The sequence below is a fragment of the Pomacea canaliculata genome, linkage group LG2 (genome assembly GCF_003073045.1).
Source record: "Pomacea canaliculata isolate SZHN2017 linkage group LG2, ASM307304v1, whole genome shotgun sequence".
In the NCBI taxonomy this organism is placed as follows: Eukaryota; Metazoa; Mollusca; class Gastropoda; order Architaenioglossa; family Ampullariidae; genus Pomacea; species Pomacea canaliculata.
This window is the reverse complement of record NC_037591.1, coordinates 19745462-19767776: the sequence shown is the minus strand read 5'-3', so window position 1 is coordinate 19767776 and position 22315 is coordinate 19745462. Positions and strand designations below refer to the sequence as shown.

General features: G+C 43.2%; 2 protein-coding genes across 5 annotated transcripts; both read left to right on the top strand.

The window, feature by feature from the left end:
* The first annotated feature begins 275 nt into the window (after positions 1-275).
* On the top strand, positions 276-8114 carry LOC112557547 (cysteine dioxygenase type 1-like). Its single transcript, XM_025227487.1, has 5 exons — positions 276-917; positions 3345-3462; positions 3612-3771; positions 6578-6747; positions 6966-8114. Exons 1-5 carry the CDS (start codon positions 619-621, stop codon positions 7005-7007), a joined length of 789 nt encoding a protein of 262 aa, XP_025083272.1. The 5' UTR covers positions 276-618; the 3' UTR covers positions 7008-8114.
* An 8034-nt stretch (positions 8115-16148) lies between these two features.
* On the top strand, positions 16149-22217 carry LOC112556347. 4 transcript variants are annotated; one of them, XM_025225262.1, is made up of 5 exons: positions 16149-16546; positions 19652-19989; positions 20481-20547; positions 20978-21089; positions 21480-22217. In XM_025225262.1, exons 2-5 carry the CDS (start codon positions 19708-19710, stop codon positions 21673-21675), a joined length of 657 nt encoding a protein of 218 aa, XP_025081047.1. In that variant the 5' UTR covers positions 16149-16546; positions 19652-19707; the 3' UTR covers positions 21676-22217. The 4 variants fall into 4 exon arrangements, with proteins under 4 accessions (XP_025081047.1, XP_025081048.1, XP_025081049.1 ...); XM_025225263.1 differs by lacking the exon at positions 16149-16546 and adding an exon at positions 16647-16919; XM_025225264.1 differs by lacking the exon at positions 16149-16546 and adding an exon at positions 17220-18061.
* Positions 22218-22315: the final 98 nt, after the last annotated feature.

Sequence of the window (22315 nt, the reverse complement as noted above, 5' to 3'; positions counted from 1 at the left end):
CGTTACCGTCACCGTCCCACCCACTTACCCCAACTACTCCCAGCACCCCTAACCCCTAACTTCAGTCACGAAGTGAAATGTGCTCATGTCAGACGAGCAAGACTGTTTTGCTGTGCTGGCCTTTGAAACCTATTATTATTGTCCCAGTTCAGGTAATCACCGACCTCTCTTCTGTCACGTGTTCTTTCCTGAAAGAAGGGGAGTGAATATAACGACCTTTACGCGGAATAAAATTTGGGGGGATTATTACCCGTTTGGTTCATGGTCAAGCTGAGGGGTTCAGCCCTAGACAATAGAGAGTCCTCTGGTTGAGCGCATGCGCGGGCACCTGGCGTTGGGTACCTTCGCTGTCGACGCTGAGGTCACAGCACACGTCAAGACGCAGCAGGTGTAGAGCGACGGTTCGTTGTCCAGTCTCGGGCAGAAAGTCGACCACTTGACACTCTGTTGACTCTCGACACGCAAAAAGCTGTTTTGAAGCACCGAGAAGTAGTGCACGTCACCGCGCACCAGGTTCGTTCAACGTATTCACAAACACATGCTCTCGTTGATGAAGAAAAACAATTTAACAATCATTTGTCAAGACTAAGACGGTTTCGAGAGACTGGAGGAGACAAGATGGAGTCTAGTGGAGACATCATCAGTAGTGCCTGTCTAAGCATGGAGAGAACGACACTTTCAGAGAGTTTAGAGGACAACACAGACGATGAAGCGGAGGAAAGGGACACCTTCATGGAAGACGATTTCACCGACGTCAAGACGATCATACCTCCAAAAAATCTTCAGGAGCTGGTGTCGCAGCTGCACAGGGTGTTCAGACACGACCACATCAACATCGACTATGTGCGAACTCTGATGGAGTCGTACGAAAGCAACCCTAAAGACTGGAAGAAATTTGCAAAGTTTGATGTTCACAGGTAAGTCTCGTCGTCTGCTTGGCAGTCATGTTTGCCATCAATAACATCTTTGACTCTTTTTCTGTGCGTGCGCGCGCTACCCTATATTTCATATTTGTTTGTAGCGAACTTTGTTTCCTTTGACTTGTCAGTCCTTTCCCAAGATGTCATCAAATGCTGTTATAGTTTCTTGTGTAGCCCCTATAGTGGAGCTGGCCAAAGACAAGGAACATGGTGTTATTTTTGCCTTTCATAGATGTTTGTCTAGCTCCATCTTAATGTTTGTCACTATCCGGTCCTCGCTGTCCTAGACAACAGTATCTTGCGTGTTGACACCATTGATCGATGTCTGAGACTGTCACACAGGTTGCGGTGTTTCGACATGTCATTAAGCTGCCACATGTCGCGACATTTCGACATGTCATTAAGCTGCCACATGTTGCGACATTTCGAAATGTCACATGTATTACAGCAAAATCAATTTCAGCCGGGAGAGTAGAGTTGCACTTGCTTGTTGCATGAAAGTAAAAAACAAACAAAACAACCAGCCAAACAACAACAACAACAACAAAAACCTTAGTTTCTTTCTTAACTATATATTATTTGAAGGGTGCCCTAAGAGAAAGTCCATGTGCCATTCTTATTATGCCAGCTAAGTTGGCTACAGACAGCAGTTGGCTCACATGCAAAAGATGGCGTGGGACGTTGGAGGCTACAACACATACAGTCACAGTCCAACCGTCACACGTGTAGTTAACACATTTGTCGACATTACCATAGTGTAGCCCTCCTTCAAGACTGATTAAAACGGTTCGAAAGACTGGAGGAGACAAGGTGGAGTCTAGTGGAGACATTATCAGACACTTTCAGAGAGGTTAGAGCTCAGCCTGCGATTGGATGAAAACAACTAAAGCTTAGGTACCTTACCTTATTTATTTTCTTCACTCATCGTGCAGAAATAGGAACAATACAATAAAACATTACATCCCTTCGTCCAACAGGCACGCTCATTAGAGCCTTTATCTGCATTTTTATTTCCTTCGTTGCTTTCTGTCATTCTCTGGAATCTGGATGGACATCTCGGCTGTGCACTTGTGGACAAAGTAAAAGTTTAAAAATAACCTGTCAAGGTTTCTTTGACCGAATTATTTTTGTCACCTCTGTAACTACTGGGTATCGTCTTTGCTGCTCTCACTTTGTCAACAACTCAGTTTCAGTCGAGTTCGGGGTCGTAAACTAACCTTCGCGTGACATTGACATTGGTGGTCGTGGACAATCTACCAATCGCGTTGAAGCGTTGAGCACACACCTACCGTGTCAGATATTTGTAGGTCACACGAAAAACAGCCAACGCGCATGTCACAGATTACAGGCACAGGTAAAAAGGAGTGGGGGGGGGTGTCAGGGGTTAGCACCACGAAGAAACGCTGTGTTCGCAATGTGATAAGATCAGAAAGTAGGCAAAACCAAAGGTTGTTTTTTCCCCTAGCAGTCTATATATATATTAGTCAAGATTGCTGACCCAGTTCAATAGCGTCGGTACCGGGGGGAGGGGCAAGGGGGCATTCGTCCCCTAAAAAAATATATATATACTGAGGAGGCAAGAATGTGGACATCATTCATTGTCAGCATGGAGTTTGCCCTTGCCCCCAACCAAAGCCGGGCATCTATTTGCGCCACTGCAGTTCACCCCGCCTATTCATCTTCCTCTACTGACCATTATTCAACACATTTCTGCTGTGGGCCGGTACAACGCTTTGTCCAGCTGTTGTGTGACAGGCGACATGTTAAAGAAGACCACGAGAAAGGGGAAAGCAAGCGAGCAATAGTGTGTACACTAGAACAAGCTGCAAGTAAGCTGAACTCATCCAACCGAAACACCTTTTCTCCATCTCGCTTCTTTTTACCAAAGAAACCCTATGAGACCTAGAATTGTAGGTGACACAGAGACCGTCCATTCACTGCCGGTGTCACTGCCTGACCTACACACTCGCCAGTCGTCGCACACAGCGCACCGCACGGCATTGCTGGAAAGAGGAAAGAGAGATAAGGGATAAAATGACAAAGATGGCGGTTTCACTTTTCATCTGACTCTGACATTCAGCATGCTAGTTCTCTACTTACCACACCACAAATGTCAACCACCAATGTAAACGGTATTCGTTTATCAGACAAGCGCGGTTATAATGGGACAAAGATAATAATCACAGAAAGTGTATGACAATTGACGGAAATAATCACAGAAAGGAGAAAAAAATTAAAACAAATACCAAACCCTCCCACCCTCCTAAAAAAAAAAAAAAAAAATGCGTATGAATTATACTAGGCACGGTGACAGCAACCTGAGTAACTAGAGTTTTAAAAAGGTACCAAAGAAAAATTGTAATGGTGGTTACATCAAAATGCGCACAGGTGTATCAAAGTTGTTGTTTTTTTTTTCTCCCTCAGATACACACGAAACCTGGTTGATGAAGGAAACGGCAAGTTTAATTTGATGGTCCTCTGCTGGAACGAGGGTCAGAGCAGCAGCATCCACTCCCATGCTGGCTCACACTGCTTCCTCAAGGTATGAAGGCATCACCCGTGCACGCGAGCGTACACACACACACATATACTTAAGCACACACACAAACACAGATGAAGGCATGTGTACTATGCGTTTGAGTAGTTTATCAGCAACTGGCCAGTCATCGTGTTTTACTCTACCTGACACAGGTACTGGCTGGCGACGTGAAGGAGGAGCTGTACGAATGGCCCGAGCAGTCCATGACGTCACAAACAGACGAGGCTACGACAATAGAGGCCAAACAGGAGAACGAGATGAAACAACGGGAGGAGCACCTATTCCACAAAAACCAGTGCACCTACATCTCTGGTAAAATTCCTGTTATGTTGAAGACCTCGGCCCCAGAATCCCCACCCTCACCCCACACAGCTAATCTCGCACGCGCGCCACCAACCACACTAATTACGAGGACTATATGGTCTCCGTTTATTTTAATAAGGTGAATAATATGTACTGGGTTTAATTTTCATGTGATCAAAAGCTGTTTATTTGTGTAAGCGTACTTTTACAGTAACAAATGTCTTTCCATTACAATACTCTGTCAATTATTTCCATATAAAATAAACACTCACACGTATTCATGAGAGAGAGGAACGCTCGACCTTTGGTGTGTGTGGGTGTAATTCTCTAGCGTACAGCTATCAGGATTTGAAATTTGAGTCGATTTTGATGATCAGGAAATAAATTCTTCATGTTAAGAACACTCGAGTGCACGGTAATTTTATTAAATGAACACCAGATACATTCGGGCATTCGCGGAAGAAGACGTGTACGTGCGTGCACGAGAGTGTATGAGATGGAGTTTGAAGGGGGTGGAGACGTATGAGGTTACCTTTCATTTATCCAGACGAAGGGCTGACATTTTTGTATATATATTTATCTGCAGAAAATGATATTTAAGAAAACAATTAGCTATAAAAATTGGTATTTTGAGTGAGAATGCTACGGATAAGGAATTAATTGAAGAAAGTGAGGTCTGGTGTAGTGAAAACTAAGGTAGCCTTTCCAAGAGCTCGCACATCAGCTCTGTATAGAAAGCTCCATAAATAAACATGTTTATATTATATAGTGACTATCCTAGAAAGACGATGATCTAATCAGCCTATTTTTACAGTGCCAGCGTCCACATTTCATGGCCTGCAGTTGGCATTATTTTCTCACATACATAATAACCTGTAACAAGAGATTCGTATGTCACTGTCAGGCGAGGATAAGAACTGTAAGACAGCGACGTGTGGGTTAATTACTGTATGTACGACTCATACTGATCGATTGCGCTGGGACTCAGTCTATTGCGTCAGACACCCCTCAACCCCCATGTCCTGACTCTCTCCCCCCCCCCACAGCATCTTGTACCGCCCTGAAGTACCAGCTGTGGTGTACACAGCGCGGTCACGTGCACGACGGTTGGTCACAGGCCATCTTGTGCACGACGCACGTGTGGTGCAGTGACCTCAGACGATACCTTCAACGGCAAAGTGGGGGGGGGGAGGTATAGCGGGGGAGAGGGGTGACATCTGTACAGAAGCCACGACTTTAGAAGAAACTCGATGACCTTGTGACGTGAAAACATTTTAGCGGTTGGAGGTAAACAGGTTATCAAGCGTGCTGGGCTCGAGCAATGGGTCGAGTAGCTGAGCCAGCGCCTCTTCGCCCTCGCGTACTGTAGGAGGAGCAGAGCGCCGCTCACTGCTGTAGCTGCTACACTCAGGTAGCCATGAACAGCAAACAAGTAGAGCGTGCCGGCTATGGGCGCCAGGAGGGGAATTTTCTCTCATTTCCTTTCTATAGTTATACAATTCATTATACACGTATACAATGTATTCTTCAGCTAAGCTTTTCTTTTTATACTTCTAGAACATTCTATAGTTATACGCTCCATTCTTTCTTCATTCTGTAAATACACAATTCATTCTATAGCTAGAGAGAGAGAAACTCGGTAAAACCAAAGAATTTCATGTATATACTCAAAAGTTGCTCTCCAATTCATTTTATATGTACTATTCCATTCTGTAGCTACAGAGTGCGTTCTAGCTATACAATTCAATTGTATACTTATGGAATAAATTCTATAACTATAGAATTGAGATGTACACGGGGCAAGGTCAAAATGATCAACCAATCAGTGCCCTGAAAAGATGGCCTTACATTCTTCTGTATATTTACTCGCTAGACATCTTGTTGGAGTGTAATGAGGTTTACAGCTAAGAGAGAAAATTCCCCCATAGTGACACGACACTCGCCTATGTCGAGGGTACAGTGTACTAGGCGCGATTTAAACTGGTGGGACAGTAGGGAGGGGTCAACTAAAGCTATATCACGGCAAGGCAGCCAGCCATTCAAACAGATGCCACATGCAGAGAAAGAACAGCTTTCCCGAGACGAGAGCTGAACCCAAGTCAGCTAATCTTCACTGTGTTGGTGACAGGTGCTAACCGTTGCACCACCTGGCTGCCTTGGGACAGAACGAGATTCATGCAATTTTCGCTGTTGTGTTGTGAGGAGAGAAGAACTATGTATTTTCCCAGGTAGAAAACCTGCATGAAAGCGTGCGTACACAGGTACTCTCATACATGGGCTAACACATAAATTTCACGTACTCTGACACAAACATCGTCTCTCACAGAAACACTCGCACATAGATTCATGTACACGCGTGCTCTCACTTGATAGAATCAGATGTAATAGCACATACAACCTGACGATAGAATAAAACACCGGATGTTATATCACATACTTGATAATTTAAAATAAGACATCAGATATTGTAGCACAATCGCAGATGATGCTAACAAGTTTACTTTATTTTTTGAGAGAGGCTGGTCGACATATTGAAGTCGAAAGTTCGTCCGTGTTTGCTAAAGAAGTCTGATATTGTATCCGTCCTTAGCTAGTCGATTAAGACCAACAAATATCTACTACCTATGTCACTGATTTCCGCACTGAGTATTTGTATGTCAAGCAATCATCCATCATCATCAGTTTGTTGTGTGCGTGACATCCGTAAGAATGGTAAATTACCGATAAGCTTTATCGCATATGTTCTACATGATTAATTTGAGAAGAGCGTAAAAAGCTATTAAAGGCCAGAATAACATGTTTTTTGTTTTTACAGACGACATCGGCTTACACCGAGTGGAAAACCCCAGTCACACCGACAAAGCTGTGACCCTTCACCTGTACAGCCCTCCCTTCGATGAGTGCTACTGCTTTGACCAGAGGACGGGCAAGAAGCTCACAGCAAAGGTGACCTTCTGGAGCAAGTTTGGAAAGCGGACACCCTTTGTAAGTGATGCATATTTCCACCTGTTCCCATCATCTCATGAGATTAATGCGAATGTAGATCATACGAAAATAAAGATAATGAATACACTTAGTGGACAATATCGATTAGTTATGTATTAGATAGAATTACATGAAGATTAATAAAACATAAAGAAAATGGATGACGATAATGATGATGATTATTATTATTGTTGTTAATATTATTATTCTCGTTGCAGGGAAAGGATCCCAATAAGATTTGTTCCCGCGAGAACAACTGAACTAAACACCATGATGTCCGAAGTCGTGCCATCAGGGTGCGCATCATCAGACTCACAGCAGCTGACGGTGTCATCCATCTGGAAAAAAAATTATTCTGAATATCACCAATGTCTTTTGACAGGCTTTACTTGAATGGAAACTGGACTATCGGGTTAATCACTAATTGCTGTTTGTGTAAGCTTCCTACCATGCTAGAGCTGATCGGGAAGAATAGAAATAGGAGCTTATAGAGGTGCTATGAAAATAAACACGTGTACATAATACTAATTTTTCTTGATTTTTCAACGGAAGCTGGAAATGTTTAATTCATCTTTTTTAACGACCAGATTTACACAGATACTTTTACTTTCTCTACCTTATTTTCTGTAGTTGAAGCGGTTGTTGATGATCTCGCCAGTGTCGTTGGCATTTCCAAGGAATCTGGCTGTTCGATTCCTCACACTGCACCGGCTGAACAATCGTGATTTTTCACGGTATCAAATGTGTGAACTTTACTTTAAACTGCCTATTGACACTATTTTTAAGTTCTTTTAAAAACATGCTTAAAAATAAAAAGGTTAACAGAGAGACAACTGTGATTGAGAAGTTTGTCTAAAACAATTGGCAGGTGGAGGCCTTCGCAGACAAGTTGAAAGGCAAGATGGTTCCCTCTATGTGCTCTGTGTCTCTTGAGTATTCGGTCAAAATCCACGCTCTGTCGAAAATATTGTACATAAGGGGTTCTTCAGGGCTTACTGTATATTATCATAACTGAATGAGAATCTTTGCCTTTGAAAAAGGGGTACTTCAATTTGTTTTGTTATGTGACATAACGAGTTTTATTGTAAAATAATGTTTTGTTTAGCAGTTCCGCTTTGATGTCTGTGAAAACAAACATTTTCGATTTAATCGACTATTGCATTTTGTAATTGAATGTCAGCAAACAGAAGGTGGTGGTTTTAGCTGCCACGTGTTGTTATACTGGCATTGATGATGATTTAGCCTATTATTGCATGTTGATTATTTTAAACCGCAGTTTAATCAACTGTGAGAAGTAAAATTGGTCAAGCGCATGTAAACTTACCATCAGCTATTGATTGTCATTAAAGAAACCTGTACTCTTGTAACACTTGGTGTAACCGAGCATGCATGTTGGAGACGAATGGATCTGAACTAATTTTTTTTTAAAGTGTGGATCGCTTGTCACACATGAATAACACAAATCTAGTAACTATGGCAACCATGATCGATGTTAGATGAAATGTAGAATGACTCTGATATCAAAGCATGATCGGTCAACTATGGAAATGTATAAACATTTGCTATATATTTCTTTATTACCTCCGCCTTCATTAGCTGCTGTGTCAGACTTTCCGATACCATACAATACGAGATGTAAAAGTGTCTGCAGCAAAACAAGAGAAAGAAGAATTTATGCAGGATGAGCGTGAATTCTCGCTATAAGCACCATGGTGCACCTTTGTAACATTTGTCTCTTTCTCTCTCCCTCTCTCACACACGCGCGAACGGTCCTAGCCTGTGGCGCAACGTTTCTGTTTCTTTTATGCAATAACGAAAAGGCATCACTAGGGGGGAAAAACAGGATTCAAGTAGACTATAGATTGTAGGCCTCAAAACTACTACAGTTACTTCCTGCTACCTCCAATAGAGGCAAGGACGTGTATAGGTGGATTGATGTCTATCGGCCTCTTGCGAAGTTCTCCGCGGTTAGTCTCGGCGAGCAGTAACAAACAATGTGAATAAACCGGATCCGCTATGTCGTCGTGTTAGTAGTTAATCTGAAATGTGACTAAGCCGGAAGCTATGTCGTCTAATGCCTCGTTTTAGCAGTTAACTGGAAAAAAATCGTCTGCTAGTCTATCTATCTATCTATTCCTCTTCGTGCATCAGGTTGCACATAAGGCCTCAACCAGAGTCCGCACGAGTGTCGATCGGCTGAAACCCGCTCTAGGTGACCCCCATGTCCAGCCCTTTCCTTTCATCTCCCTTTCCACTGTTCTTCTCCAAGTTTCCTTTGGGCGGCCTCGTTTTCTTCGGCCGTCTGGAGTCCATCGTAGGGAGACTCTGGAGAGGTCTGCTGTCTGCTGGCGGAGCACATGTCCAATCCATCGCCAACGCCTTCGTTGAACCTGCGTGGTGATGGACTCAGTTTCAGTTCTTCGGTGGAGTTCTTCGTTGCTGATGGTATTTGGCCAAAAGATGTTAAGTATGCGCCCTGAGGCATCTGTTTTGGAAGACGTCAAGCTTGTTACTGATGGTTTGGTCATCTTCCATGATTCTGATCCGTAAAGGAGGGTGCTGATAACATTTGACTTTGAAGATTCTCAGTTTGATCTTCTGGCTGATGTTTTTTGCCTTCCATGTGCTCCTGAGTGAGGCGAAGGCCTGGCTGGCTTTCGCCAGTCGGGCTCGAATCTCCACCTCCGCATCCCCAGTGTTTGACATTTTGGACCCAAGATAGGTGAAACTGTCAACTTCCTCAATCTCTTCTCCATTTAGTTGATGCCGTCTTGGACTCTGGCGTTCACTCTCATACTTTTCGTTTTCTTTGTGCTGACCTTCAAGCCAAGGTTTCCAGCTGTTTCTGAGAAGGCCTTTGTTTTTTCATGCATGTCTTGGTGGCGGTGTGACAGCAGGCAATGTCATCAGCAAAGTCCAATCTTCCAGGGTTGTTGTTGCTGTCATAGTCATGGTCCATCTGATCCCTTTCCTCTCACTGTCGGTGGAAGTCTTCATGATCCAGTCCATGGCCAGGATGAAGAGGAACGGCGACAGAATGCAGCCTTGCTTCACCCGGTACTGACGTTGAAGGGGTCTGTGAGCTCCGTGTCACAGACAACCTGGGATTTGAAATCGCTGTACAGCATTGCAATGACCTGAACAAGTTTTGCAGGGACTCCGTAATGCCTCAGGATCTTCCATAAGGACTCGCGGTGGATGCTGTCAAAAGCCTTCTCCAGGTCGATGAAATTGATGTACAGCGGTGTGTTCATTCGTTGCTCTGCTCCAGAATCTGTCGCAGAATGAAGATGTGTTCGGAGCAGGATCGCCCAGGACGAAATCCTGCTTGCTGTGGTCGGAGGTCTTTCTCAAGAGTTGCCGTCAGTCTTGACAAAACAATCTTGCTGAAGACCTTGCTGGTGAGGGAAAGAAGTGTTATGCCCCTCCGAATTATTGCAGTCTCCAAGATCTCCTTTCTTGGGTAACTTGAAGATGAGCCCTGTCTTCCAAGCAACAGGGAGCTGCCCTGATTCCCAAACTTGCTTGAAGATTTCAGTCAGCTTGGGAGCTGTCACATTTATATCTGCTTTCAACATCTCTGCTGTTATTCCATCTGCCCCTGGTGCTTTGCCGCTCTTCATTGTCTTGACTGCTGCTGTCACTTCTTCCAGGCTTGGTGGGTCTGTGCAGATGTCAAGGTCTATAGCTGCTGGCTGGATGTCTGCAAGCTGAGGGGATCTGGTCTGTCAGAACCGACTCAAAATGTTCCTTCCAGCGCTGTAGTTTTTCTGCCTCTCCCTCGATGACATTACCGTTCACGTCTTTCACTGGCACATCACTGTTCTTAAACCCGTTGTTTAGCTGTTTGTTTATCTGTACAGTGTCTTCAGGTCATTTTTACTTGCTGCATTTTCTGCTTCATCTGCCAGTTTCTCTATGTGGTCTCTTTTGTCGGTTCTTGCCATCCTCTTTACCTCTTTGTTTAGTTGTGCATATCTTTGTCTGAGTTGTTCTTTCAGGCGTTCAGATCTGGTGCTGTTGATTCTTTTGTTTGGCTGACTTTCTCTCTTCTATCTTCTTCCATGTCTCTTCTCTGATCCACTGTTCTTTCTTTTTCCGTTGGAAGCCCAGTATTTTCTCTCCTGATTCCTGTAAGACTCGATTGAAGTCGTCTAAGGTCATCTCTTGTTGGTCTCCTAGTGCTTGGAACCTGTTCTTTACTTCCATAGCAAAGGCCCTTTCGATGACTGGATTTTTTAGTTTGCCAGAGTCCACTCTCTGCTGACGTGCCTGTTTTCCTCGTGATCGACGTAGCTTCAGGGAAACTGTGGCTATCACAAGAGTGTGGTCACTGGCAAGGTCTGCTCCTCTGTAGGCTCTAACATCTTGAAGTGAGCTCCTCCATTTTCGGTGATGATGACATGGTCTATCTGGTTCTTTGTGCTCCCATCTGGTGATGTCCATGTTGCCTTGTGGATGTCTTTGTGTGGGAAGAGTGTGCCACCAATCAGTAGGTTGTTTTCTTCACAAAAGTCTGCCAGTCTCTCTCCGTTGTCATTGATGGTTCCGATTCCATGTTTGCCCATGACATGCTCCCTGCAGGTGTTTGTCACTTCCCACCTTGGCATTGAGATCGCCGATGATGAGCAACATGTCATGGGCTGGAACGCTCTCTGAGGCTGCTTGGAGCTGATCGTAAAAAGCATCCTTGTCTTCTGCCTCAGAGTCATTTGTTGGTGCATAGCAGGCTAGCACTGTCAGCTTGGTGTACTTTGAATGGAATCTTGCTCTCAAAAGCCTAGGTCCATAAGGCTTCCATTCCAGCAGTGCCTTTTCCGTTTTCTTGTTGAGGAGTAGAGCTACTCCTTCAGAGTGCTGAGCGTCTGATCTTCCTGAGAACAAGATGGTATGTCCTGACGCTAGTCTCCTCTTTCCCGTGCCGGTCCATCTGACCTCACTGACTCCAGGATGTCCAAGTTGTAGTTGTCAAACTCCTTGACTAGTTGGAGCATCCTGCCAGTCTGGTACAAGGTCTGGACGTTCCAGCACCCCACCCTCAACTTCTGCCTCGGCTTCAGTAAATCCACTGTCGGGGCGCCAGCTCCCTTTCGGGTTTGGCTGTCGTCCGTCATTAGTCCAGTCACCTGGTGTGCTTCATTACCTCCGCCATCTGTGACGAGTTCTCTGGTTTTAGTTTCTGTAACATACTTTTTTTTACATGGTGGGGTTGTTAGCCCTACCACAACCTAATTTACCTCTAGGTGAGGTGTCCACCTTAGTCGCCTCTTACGACATGCCTGGCTGGATGGCAGGGACCCTATTCTTACAATGCTTGCTAGGCAAGCATACCCCGGGGTCCCACAGGGGCGTCTGCTAGTAGTCCAGGGATATTAGTTCGTGATAGAGGGTATCGTTTGTCAAGGTCGGTGACCTACAGCAACATCCAATCGGCATTTAGCAGGTTTCTTACTGCGAAGCGCTAGCCGGAAGTGAAAAGATGACCCTGTACGCGTGGCTTGGTTTGTAGCGTTCTTCCATGGACGTAATGGTTCTTCCACTGTGGTCTTCCTTAACATGGAGAAAGAGCGATTTAAATCAAATAGAATTTCTTAGCCACTTTCACGGTTTCCTGCTCTTGCTGAAGTAGTAATTTTAGATATTGAGTCAAGAAACAAGACAAGCCGATGAAAGCGAAGCATGACTTAGTCTGCACGATCTGCCCAAGGACGTGTAAAGGTGTACCTCTGTCTGTCTGCCAAGACCAATGCTTTGCCTCTTGCGAAGTTCTCCGCTGTTAGTCTCGGCGAGCGGTAACAAAGAATGTGAATAAACTGGAAGCTTTCTTCTCTCATGCTTCGTTTTAGCAGTTAACTGGAAAAAAAAAAAATCGTCGATTAAGCTGTTACCCAATATTGTTTTGTTACAGGAACTAATCGTTGGAGAAACAGAAATGTGCAGAGCAGGGCCGCCGAGAGCCAGCCCGGGCCTCGGGACAGACCTCTCCGGGCCCCTTGTACTTGTAATCGTAAATTATTTTCCCAGTATATAATGTATGTTTACAATTCGAATCTCAATATCTACACTCAAACTCAACTTCTGCATGTGTAATGCTTGGGTGTTCTGTCCTTAGACCTCTCTTTAAAAGAAAAAGAAAAGGAGAAGAAGAAAAAAAAAATCCACTGACCAAGGCCGGGCCCCCTTGACAGCCGCGGGCCCGGGTACACCAGACCCCCTGTCCCCCCCTCTCGTCAGGCCTGGTGCAGAGTGATGTTTTGCCTAAGGGGTAGCAAGGGTGGGTAAAGGGAGTGAATCGCTTGGTGGCTGGTATCACCTCAACTTTTATCTCCCCTTCACTAAAGAAAAATCCTTCGCGAAGATTCACGATTCTGTATTCTTTCACTCTCTAAGGGGCATTAATTATATATTTATGTACTCATACACATTCTTATATCTCCTTATATACACACACTCTCTCTCACACACACACATTGGTAACTTTTATTATTATTATGAAAAACTAACTTTCTATTCTACTCACTTTTTATTTCCTTCTTCTAGCGCTTTAAAGGATCTCTCCGTGTGTAATCAAATAAATCAAAGTATATTCATGTGTAAACAAGGGATAAACGTTTGAGGGATATTTCTGCCTAACTCTCATTTTTACGGTCTTACCTAAATCACATACATATATTCATATCCGCTTATATATGCTCTCTCTCTCTCACACACACACAGTTCTTAGTCATACCTTAGAAAATTAAGCTTATCTGGTGATGGTCTTTTTTCCTGAAGTTAAAGAATTGAACTTACAAGTATGAATAACAATAAATAATAAATTATTTGTACGCTGGTGAGCAAATTTGTTACAGGTGAATATATAATAAAATTCACCTCCTACATCTTTACAGAGTCTATAGAACCTTTCATTTCTAGGAATCTCATTTTGACTAAATTTATTCACTGGAAAGAAGTTGTTCAATGAACTAAATTTTATTAAAGGAAGATAATCATGGAGAAGAAGTATATTTAAATAGAGTTCTAGTGAAGCGATACTTTTATATATTCTATACGCAGTTAATGATGTAATGGACATCAAACGAGCAAGTGTTCTACTATCTGACATACCCGGGTATGCCTAAAATATAAATGAACTGGAAACATGTTATCAACACCCAGCCAACCATGTAGATAAACATTTAGAAAGGGAGACAGGCAGGAGATCATCTTTACAACATTTGATGCAATTCATTCCCACCATCACAAACAAGGTCTGGTCATAAACACTTGTCGTAGTTACGAAGCTGGGGTAGCGTTACCCGGGGAGAGCTATGAGCCAGACACTTTGTGGGATCTTGTAACTAGAAGCAGGCCGAGACCCTTAAAAGGTCAGGGGCTGATAAGCTAGAGGTCCCCTTCTTGCACAGGGTCTGCGGCTAAAAGAGTTAGCTAGGACACCTTGTGTGCATTGACAAAAGGTAAAACAAATCCTACGGCCTCTGTGGAATACAAGTCTCACAAAAAGCTCCAGCCATTCCTTTCAGCTGTGAAAAATTGTCAAAACAATTATACAATGAAATAAATAACAAGGCTTTCGTTTGAAGTCAAGGAGTAGACAGTCATTCTGCTGTTTACCAGAAATTGTAGGGAGGTCGCCTAGTCAGCGATAGGAGACAGCATTGTAGTGACTTGTAATTATCATCAGCACAGGAAATCACAAGACTAGTGCTATATTTTAAATCACTCAATCAACCACCAAAATATCAACGGTGACTGACGATAACAGACAACTGCTACATGCGCTCTGACTCGTCTGCAGCACGAGCCCAGTCTGTTTCTTCTCGCAGGCACTTCATCACTGCACCCGTCGCGCACCCGTATCTGCTTGACGAGTTTACACCTTTCACAGGTTTCTCAAAAACGTTGCCAGCCACCTGATGCTGTCGTTTTACCTTACATGTGAGAACTGACATGAGGTGTTTTTTTTTTAAATAGCTTCATCGTTTGCAGCTTCCAGAAATATCTACACAGCACGCACCTATCCACCCACACTTACTCTCTCACCCTGTACTTACGCATCTCACACACACACACTTAATCTCAGACACTAGTTCTTACCTCCGTGATGATTAAAATTTCGAGCTTCAAGTTAATCATCCAATGGCGCTATTGACACTATTGTCAGACATCATGGCATAGACACATGTAGTGAAGTTAACTTACTCACTGTGTGAATATTGTGTGATGTATTGTGTGAACATGCCACACACAAGATGTGAGGAAGTGCCAGCAACACGCGTAGCACCACAAGTGTAGCATCAACCACTACCGCTGCTCTATAACCTCGGGTACCGGAAATAATTTATCAGTCTCTTACACCTGGTCCTGACATACAGACATACATACACTTGCAGTGTTCCTTATCTTGATCAACCCCAGGCACTACACCTCTGGGGTAGATCTGTAGTACACTTTTGTCCTGTGATCCTGATTGAGTTTATAAGAGGTTAGTGTAAATATGTGGTACACTGTTAATGAAGCTCCAAGAGGATAATTCTTTCTGTAGCTATGTAATAAATTCTACAACTATAGGATGAGCTAATCTTCCTTATACACACCTGACCTTTGACCATTGGTCCTGATCACTAAAGGAACTTCGATGGGTACTTTGGACAAGTGTTTTTCTGACTTTGTGACATTCTTGGGTGAAGTAAAATGCCATTGTCAACGACACCCTTTTATTACATAAATTAATATTCTCGGTTATTATCTCATCTTTGTTCTTATTATTTGATCTTTGTTCGTGACCCAGCATGATGAGGCTCTGAGACAGAGCGAGAGGAAAGTGAGGGAGAGAACTCGCTTACATCCTCCAGGCAAAAGGAAGACAGCACAATGCTTATGTACAGTGAAAGGAGTAAATTTGCGCAACATGACAATTAAGTTTTGTTTTTGCCTGACAGTTCCTCCGTCTGTTGAAAGTTAAATGGGTAGAATAATGTGAGCACAAAACTACAATAATGCAGTATATTGGAAATGGAAGCAAAGCTTTACGACTGGAACTTGCTACTAAATGTGAACAACGCAGCAGTGAAGCTGCTGTTTAGCCGCCTCTTGCTCGCATTATTATAAACATAGATGTTTGCTTTTCAGGTATGTCGGGGTGTCTTAGCTGATGTATAGGAAATGTCATACAATTTAATTAAAAAAAAATATCAGCAAAATAATGTTAATGGTAGATATACCCAAGGAAGGTATTTCTCTAATCCGAAATTATGTTTTAAACATTTACCAGGTGTACACAGGCAGTGTGGTGTGACCGTGTGATTGTTATCAGGTGTACACAGGTAATATGTGTGGTGGGGTTGTTAACGGGTTAGTGTGCGGTGTGATTGTTAGAACGTCAGTTTGTACATGTCTACGGTCCTGTCGGATCCGTTAGAGTTCGCACCCGGATTTTGTTCTTCTATTTGTATTCTACCCTCTAACGGAAGGTCATAAGGTCATGCTCCTCACCTTTTCGATTACCTGCATCTACAGGTAGCTACAAAGAATAGCAACATGAAATGTGGGAGCGTGTGGTGCTGTTCAGGCCACCGCAGAGCTTTCTTTTCTGTCGGTGAGCAGTTCTTGACACAAAAGCCCACCGCATACATTGGAGGTCACGTATAAACCTCTACGTGGTCTCTCTGTTCGTCAACATATTATGTCAACACAATAATGTAGAATTTCTCAAAACTACTCAGCTTCCGTGTTGATTTCCCATTGATTCATGGGACACGGTTCAAGCAGCATCTGAGAGTAAATCTCTCCCCCCGAGGTAAGACATTTTATCACTGATCTCTGTTTTTTTGGGCGATGTGTCAGATTGTTGTTAATGTTAAACGTCCATACACACCTTGACGACAACATCTTACGGCGCTGTCCAGCGAAATAAAGCAAATGGTCGTTGTCGTTTGCAGTTGGCACAGAAAGATAGCCAGAGACACATCACAGGGTCTCTGATAGCATATTTTTGTTGGCCTCAATCTCCTATATATGCTTCACGGGCTTGACTGCAGCTTATCAAAGCACTCAACACTGGCGAGAGATTTCTATCTTTATAACAACTGGGGACCGGATCTTAACAAAGACATGAAGTTTTTGACGGGCTCATCTACTTTCAACTCAATGTGGCAGTGGACAACACACAGGTATGAGCTCAAGGTGTCAGGCCTGACTTGGGGGCAGTCGCGATGTAAGCTTGTGACTATAGACTTTTCGCACCAGGAGGACAACTCTAAAAAGCCGCCAGCCAGGTGGTGTGGCTGGGTTACCTGAAGGCAGACGGACTTAAAACAGAAAGACTATAACACAGTATGTAGTCGTAGTAGCCCGGAGATTGATAGCCTTAGACATCAGTAGAGTAGCTATTGGTTAGGGTGAAACATTTACACGGGGACACAATCTAACCTGCTTTGAGTGGAAGATGACACGATTACATTCGTGGAGCGTTTTACTGAGGTATAGGAGTGACCAATAGTGTAGTGATTAAAAAAAACATTGTCACCCCTGTAGCGAGAGGCCTTGGGTTCAGATCTCGCTTCAGAACACATGTTCACAGGGCTGGTTTGGGAGTTTTCTCCGGATACTCCATTCCTCTCCTCTCATAGTTCGAAATCACCCCTAGGTGGAGGCACTTTCTCGCCAAAGAAACCGACCAACCGTTTACTTGTGAAGATCAATCAAATTAATCGTTTTGTGAACTTTAGGGACATAGGAAGTGTAATCAAAGTGTCGAGAGCATTTGGAACTTTAGAGCACTTGGCAAATTTGACGCACCGACGGTTTAAACTTGTGTAGAAACCTATTCTCACTGAGGTAGTGACTGAGCTAGTCTCTAGGAAAAGAAGAAGCCTGTCCCATTGTTGCACTTCGATCTCAGCCCACATCATGGGTGGGAGGAAAGGGTCGGAAGTCCGGTCATGTGCTCCAAGGACATAAACAACACAATTAAAGAGGCTACGGCGCAAAGAGGCACCAGGTCAACAGGATGTGGAGCTGTCAGCCCGTGTCGTTGCAGAGGATAAGCTGCACAAACGTCACGTGACTGAAAGATGTCGGGCTGTCCTTATTCCTGTTTGCATGACGTGTCCGGCAAGTGAAGTGATGGTGGGGATAGGGGTGGTGCTTGTGCAACAGTGGGACATCAATGGTTCAGCAATTATTATAGTGTCATTGCTCATTGCCAGGGTGAAGGGCGAGCATCATCGGCTTGAAGGACTCGCATTGCTGTCATCCCTGAGACTTCAGTCACACATACTGCCACAGGAAGGGGCGATATTTTCAGTAAAAAGTGAGATTACATTCATCTGGGTTATGCAATTTTATTTTTCATCTTCAGGGTGCATTTCCTGGCCGGGTAGACAAGGTGGCACGTGAACTTGAGTACGCATGGACGATCATTGTGACTTGTCACGAATGGCAGGTCGCGCGCACCAGCAAGTCAAGACAGATGATTACAGTGTATGTAAATGTAACGAGCGCGTGTTTGAGTTGCTATGTCAACATGGAGATTACTACATCCTGTGTCAGCTTATTGCGTTTTATAGTCAAGATGTCAATACCTCAGACACGCATGCGCACTACCATTCAAGTAATTGTTTACATACTTTTAATTTGCATTAGAAATACTGGATTAACATCAAGCTCTTTGTGAAGGACAATCGCATGTAGTACTTAGTAGAGTAAGACGTCTGGAAGGTCTTATGATAGAAGAATTACATCTCACTAAGCTCACAGGAAAGAAGCCCTGCAATAGTGCAGCTCATGATGAAATGGTTTGCATGAGAACTTATAGGCTGAATTAGGACTAAAATGTCTAAAATAAATTAAAACATTTTTATTTGAAATGTACTAAAAAAAAAAAGGGTAAAATAATTGTCCTTAGGTTTCGAGATTTTCTTTAATACATAATTATAACTTCAAATATAAAAGTGTAAGGGGCGCTCTCTCAAGTAACTAACAATCTGATTGTCAAAAATTTCAAAATTATATATTCATTGATAAGGCTATTAATAAAAGAAAGTTAATTATGACATATTTGTAAAAATGTCCCTCTCACTTTTTTATTTTAAGTTACACGTATTAAAATTTAAAACATCTTTCAAACATTTCCAGCGCCTTGAACTTTTTTCATGGGCTCAGGGCACGGGGGCGCTTTACAAGTGTCACAAAGGTGTGAAGATGGGGAGAGCATCATTGTGACACTATCGCTGCCTTCAAGAAGCGACCAGTCACGCGTGTGAAAACCAAACGAGAAATCTTCCCTTGCTATTCGAATCTACTAAAGCTCTGTGGTCAACCCTTGTATAGATATACATCCTTGTTTAAATTGAGCTACCAGACACATAAACTAAAGGCCTGGAAATGGGAAGAAGAAGACATCTTGTCTTGGGTGATGTCTACGCTGTTTTCTGTGATCATTCGCCAAATGAGGAAGATGTAGATGTATTTAACAACATACACGATCATTCCCAATGAGATACATGTACGCCACAAGAATTTTAATAATGTGGGCAACATATCACGAGGCATACATACAACGGTAGATGATCTTTCTGCAAAGGCTCCATAGTCTAGTTCAGGGTCTACTCGGGCCTGTGGATGGAAAACTCCCATTACCCCGCCCTACCTATCCTGCCGATGGTAAAGGCAGCGGAAGAAGGGGGCTTTCCCTTCCCCTTGCCCTGCCCTAACATCATTTACCTTAGGCCACAATTTACTTTTTTATTTGAATTTTTAATTTTATGTTCCAGAATATTTATGTCTCTATCGTCTAAACTTTATAACCAGGATAAGTTGGTTTTTTTTAAACGAAGTCTGTTGGTGGAAAGGACGGTTACTAGTAGACTAGGACTAGCAGACATATGTTTCCTGCTTACAGAATCAGGACTGAATAAACGGTGAACAAGTCCACAACATTTCAAGGTACTTCATCCCATGGAGACACGACAACAACACCATCAGTCCCATCACCAACCCTCTCTAGTCACTACGGCATCTACAACTCAAAGAGATATTGTCTCTTCGGGGGTGAGTCTTACGACTCCTACTGCAACCAATCATTTTCCGGGGCATCATGATCGGGAATCAACATTTAACTTTGCGGCAGAACATCACGTGAGTGGTCAGATTTCAAAGCATCATGTCAGCGCTTTGCAACCAACTGCCCATGACGAGGACTATCAAAGGAAAGCACACATGGCATCTGACTCCCACAAGGTAGTAGCTACATCATCTTACTCTCGTATACCAACAATAATGACTTGTAAGGGAGTGGTAAAAGGTATCTAGCCACACAAGTGTACTGAATATGTGTTACATTCAGTTTACTAGAATAAATCAAAGCTTCTTTTCTACGTTTGACAAAAATTCATATTTTTAGTCTTTCTCCTGAGGCCACAAGCAGGCCGAGCTGTCAATTAACCCCCCCACCACCCACCCCCCAATCAAACTACGAGTTATATAGCTATAAATAGCATGGCCAGTCTGTACACATCAACTAACACAATAAGTTAATAAGGTTAAGAATAAACCTTTCCGAGCGCAAAATTTGTATGATCTCAACAAAACATTATTATGCATACTTTCTTTTGGTAATTGGATAACAAACAAATATGTCTTGAAACTGTCCACTAAAAAGTATGATTTACAGAAATATTCAGATCGTTGCTTTGGTGTTTTTGGCGCAGTCAGCTTTTGTTTCTTTCTAGCCGGTATTTCGATGGACAACAGATGTCACAGTCCTTTTTGAAGGCTGGACAACTCGTACTATAGCCGGTAAGCCTTTAAAACTGTTTTAGTGATCTGTCAGCGTTATTGTGGGATATATCTTGATACTGTTTCTGGTATATCAAGTTCGAGACGTCCCATTGGTCCACAGATACACTTAACTAATTATCGTCTCAGCTCTTCTATTAGTTCCAGCCTTGACAAAGCCCTCTTTCTGTGGATGGTGATGTTTGCAGGCGTACTACATATTTCAAGAACAGGTTTAGAGACAGAAGATCTTGCCATCAGATTTAACCAATTATCAGAAAAAAATGCTCCTCTGAGGGCTGTTTTCCGCGGAAAGAACGAAATCCCAAATGTGTGACTGGAGTCGTTAATGGAATGAGAATAGTATCAGAACGTGGCATTAAGCGCGTTCATAGACTAGCTAGAAAAATGAAGTTGACGGACATGCACTCATGGTTGTCTTGAATGTCAGGTGTGACAGCCGCCATGCTACTAGCAGCTTTGGCCGGTGCCATGTACGAGCTACTGCGCAACTTCCTGTCTTCTTGGGACAGCACGCCCCGGCCACTCCGCCGTTTACCAAGGCAAGCAATGAGTTAAAAAGCGGAATCAGAGATTTAGCAGAATGTTATACCAATATTGTTTCCATCATACGATTCATACACAATACAGCAGACTGCCACGCACCCAGCTCGACGTTTTGCATGCTCTTCCAATACAGTTTACCATTGTAGCTCATGCAGCTATATTACTCTGACACGACCGAATTCTTTGACAGGCATAATGTGGACCGAAGGCTTACCCGTGAAATGCAATATACACTTTAATTTTTATTTTTTAAAAAATAACGAATAATAAGGACATTGAGTAATTAAAGTACAATTTTAATCCTGCCTTTTTTTTTTTTTTTTGCTTTATGTCCTAGTTCATCTACTGAATTTTGTTATAGCCTAATTTTTTTTTTCTCTGAGCAGATGGAAGCTTTACACCTTGCGAATTTTCCGTTCAGGGATGCACTTACTGAACGCTGCAGCAGGATACACCCAAATGCTCCTGGCTATGACCTTTGACCTTCGCATATTTACCGCCATTCTCTTAGGCAGCAGTCTTGGCTTCTTCGTGCTTGGACCGTACTTTAGCCGGATTACTTTCAAGAAAAAGTCAGTATGAACAAAGTGCTAATGCTAGCAGCGTGGAACTATCGTGGAAAGTCAAAGACCGCAGACACAATCAATCTGATCCTCGGTCAGATAGCGACGAGGACAAGAAGTGCAGTGCAGAAGACCGTGACCTCGAGAAATCCGTCCCATTATTGACTCTCGGTGCTCACACAGAACAGATCAGCTATAAGGAGTTGAGTCAGCTGGAGGAGACTGCAGTGTAGTAAACATGAATCGTCTTGATGCAAGCTGCCACACATCTATAACAACCCCAGCATAGAAGAGGTCACAGACTCCGGGAAGGGAAAGGTTACACTGTGGGAGAAGGGGGTGAAATCAATAAGCATTGGTGGTCACAGACGTAGATATGGGATATAAGTTCGTGGTGGTGGTGGTGGTGGGGAGAAGGGTGATGCTGATGAACTTTTGCTGGTGTGCACTTCAGGATGACTTAACTGTGAATCAGTGTTTTAAAGTCTATAAAGAAACCGATAGAATAAATACGTTTGTCAGTGTTAGAGGAAGTGTTTAATAAATATCATTCCTCCTGGATTGTGTGTTGTCAGTTCTGAAGATAGATTAAATTATATATATTGGCACTGATCGAGCATCTTACGCTTGAAGAAGGTGTATCTTTCGCACCCCGTGAG

Excerpts from the sequence above, each read along its gene's own strand:
- LOC112557547 (XM_025227487.1), top strand. The coding sequence starts at position 619 with ATGGAGTCTAGTGGAGACATCATCAGTAGTGCCTGTCTAAGCATGGAG. Across the intron at positions 918-3,344 it reads GCAAAGTTTGATGTTCACAG|ATACACACGAAACCTGGTTG; the intron begins GTAAGTCTCGTC and ends TTTCTCCCTCAG. Across the intron at positions 3,463-3,611 it reads GCTCACACTGCTTCCTCAAG|GTACTGGCTGGCGACGTGAA; the intron begins GTATGAAGGCAT and ends TACCTGACACAG.
- LOC112556347 (XM_025225262.1), top strand. The coding sequence starts at position 19,708 with ATGGAGACACGACAACAACACCATCAGTCCCATCACCAACCCTCTCTA. Across the intron at positions 20,548-20,977 it reads GACAACTCGTACTATAGCCG|GTGTGACAGCCGCCATGCTA; the intron begins GTAAGCCTTTAA and ends CTTGAATGTCAG. Across the intron at positions 21,090-21,479 it reads CCACTCCGCCGTTTACCAAG|ATGGAAGCTTTACACCTTGC; the intron begins GCAAGCAATGAG and ends TTCTCTGAGCAG.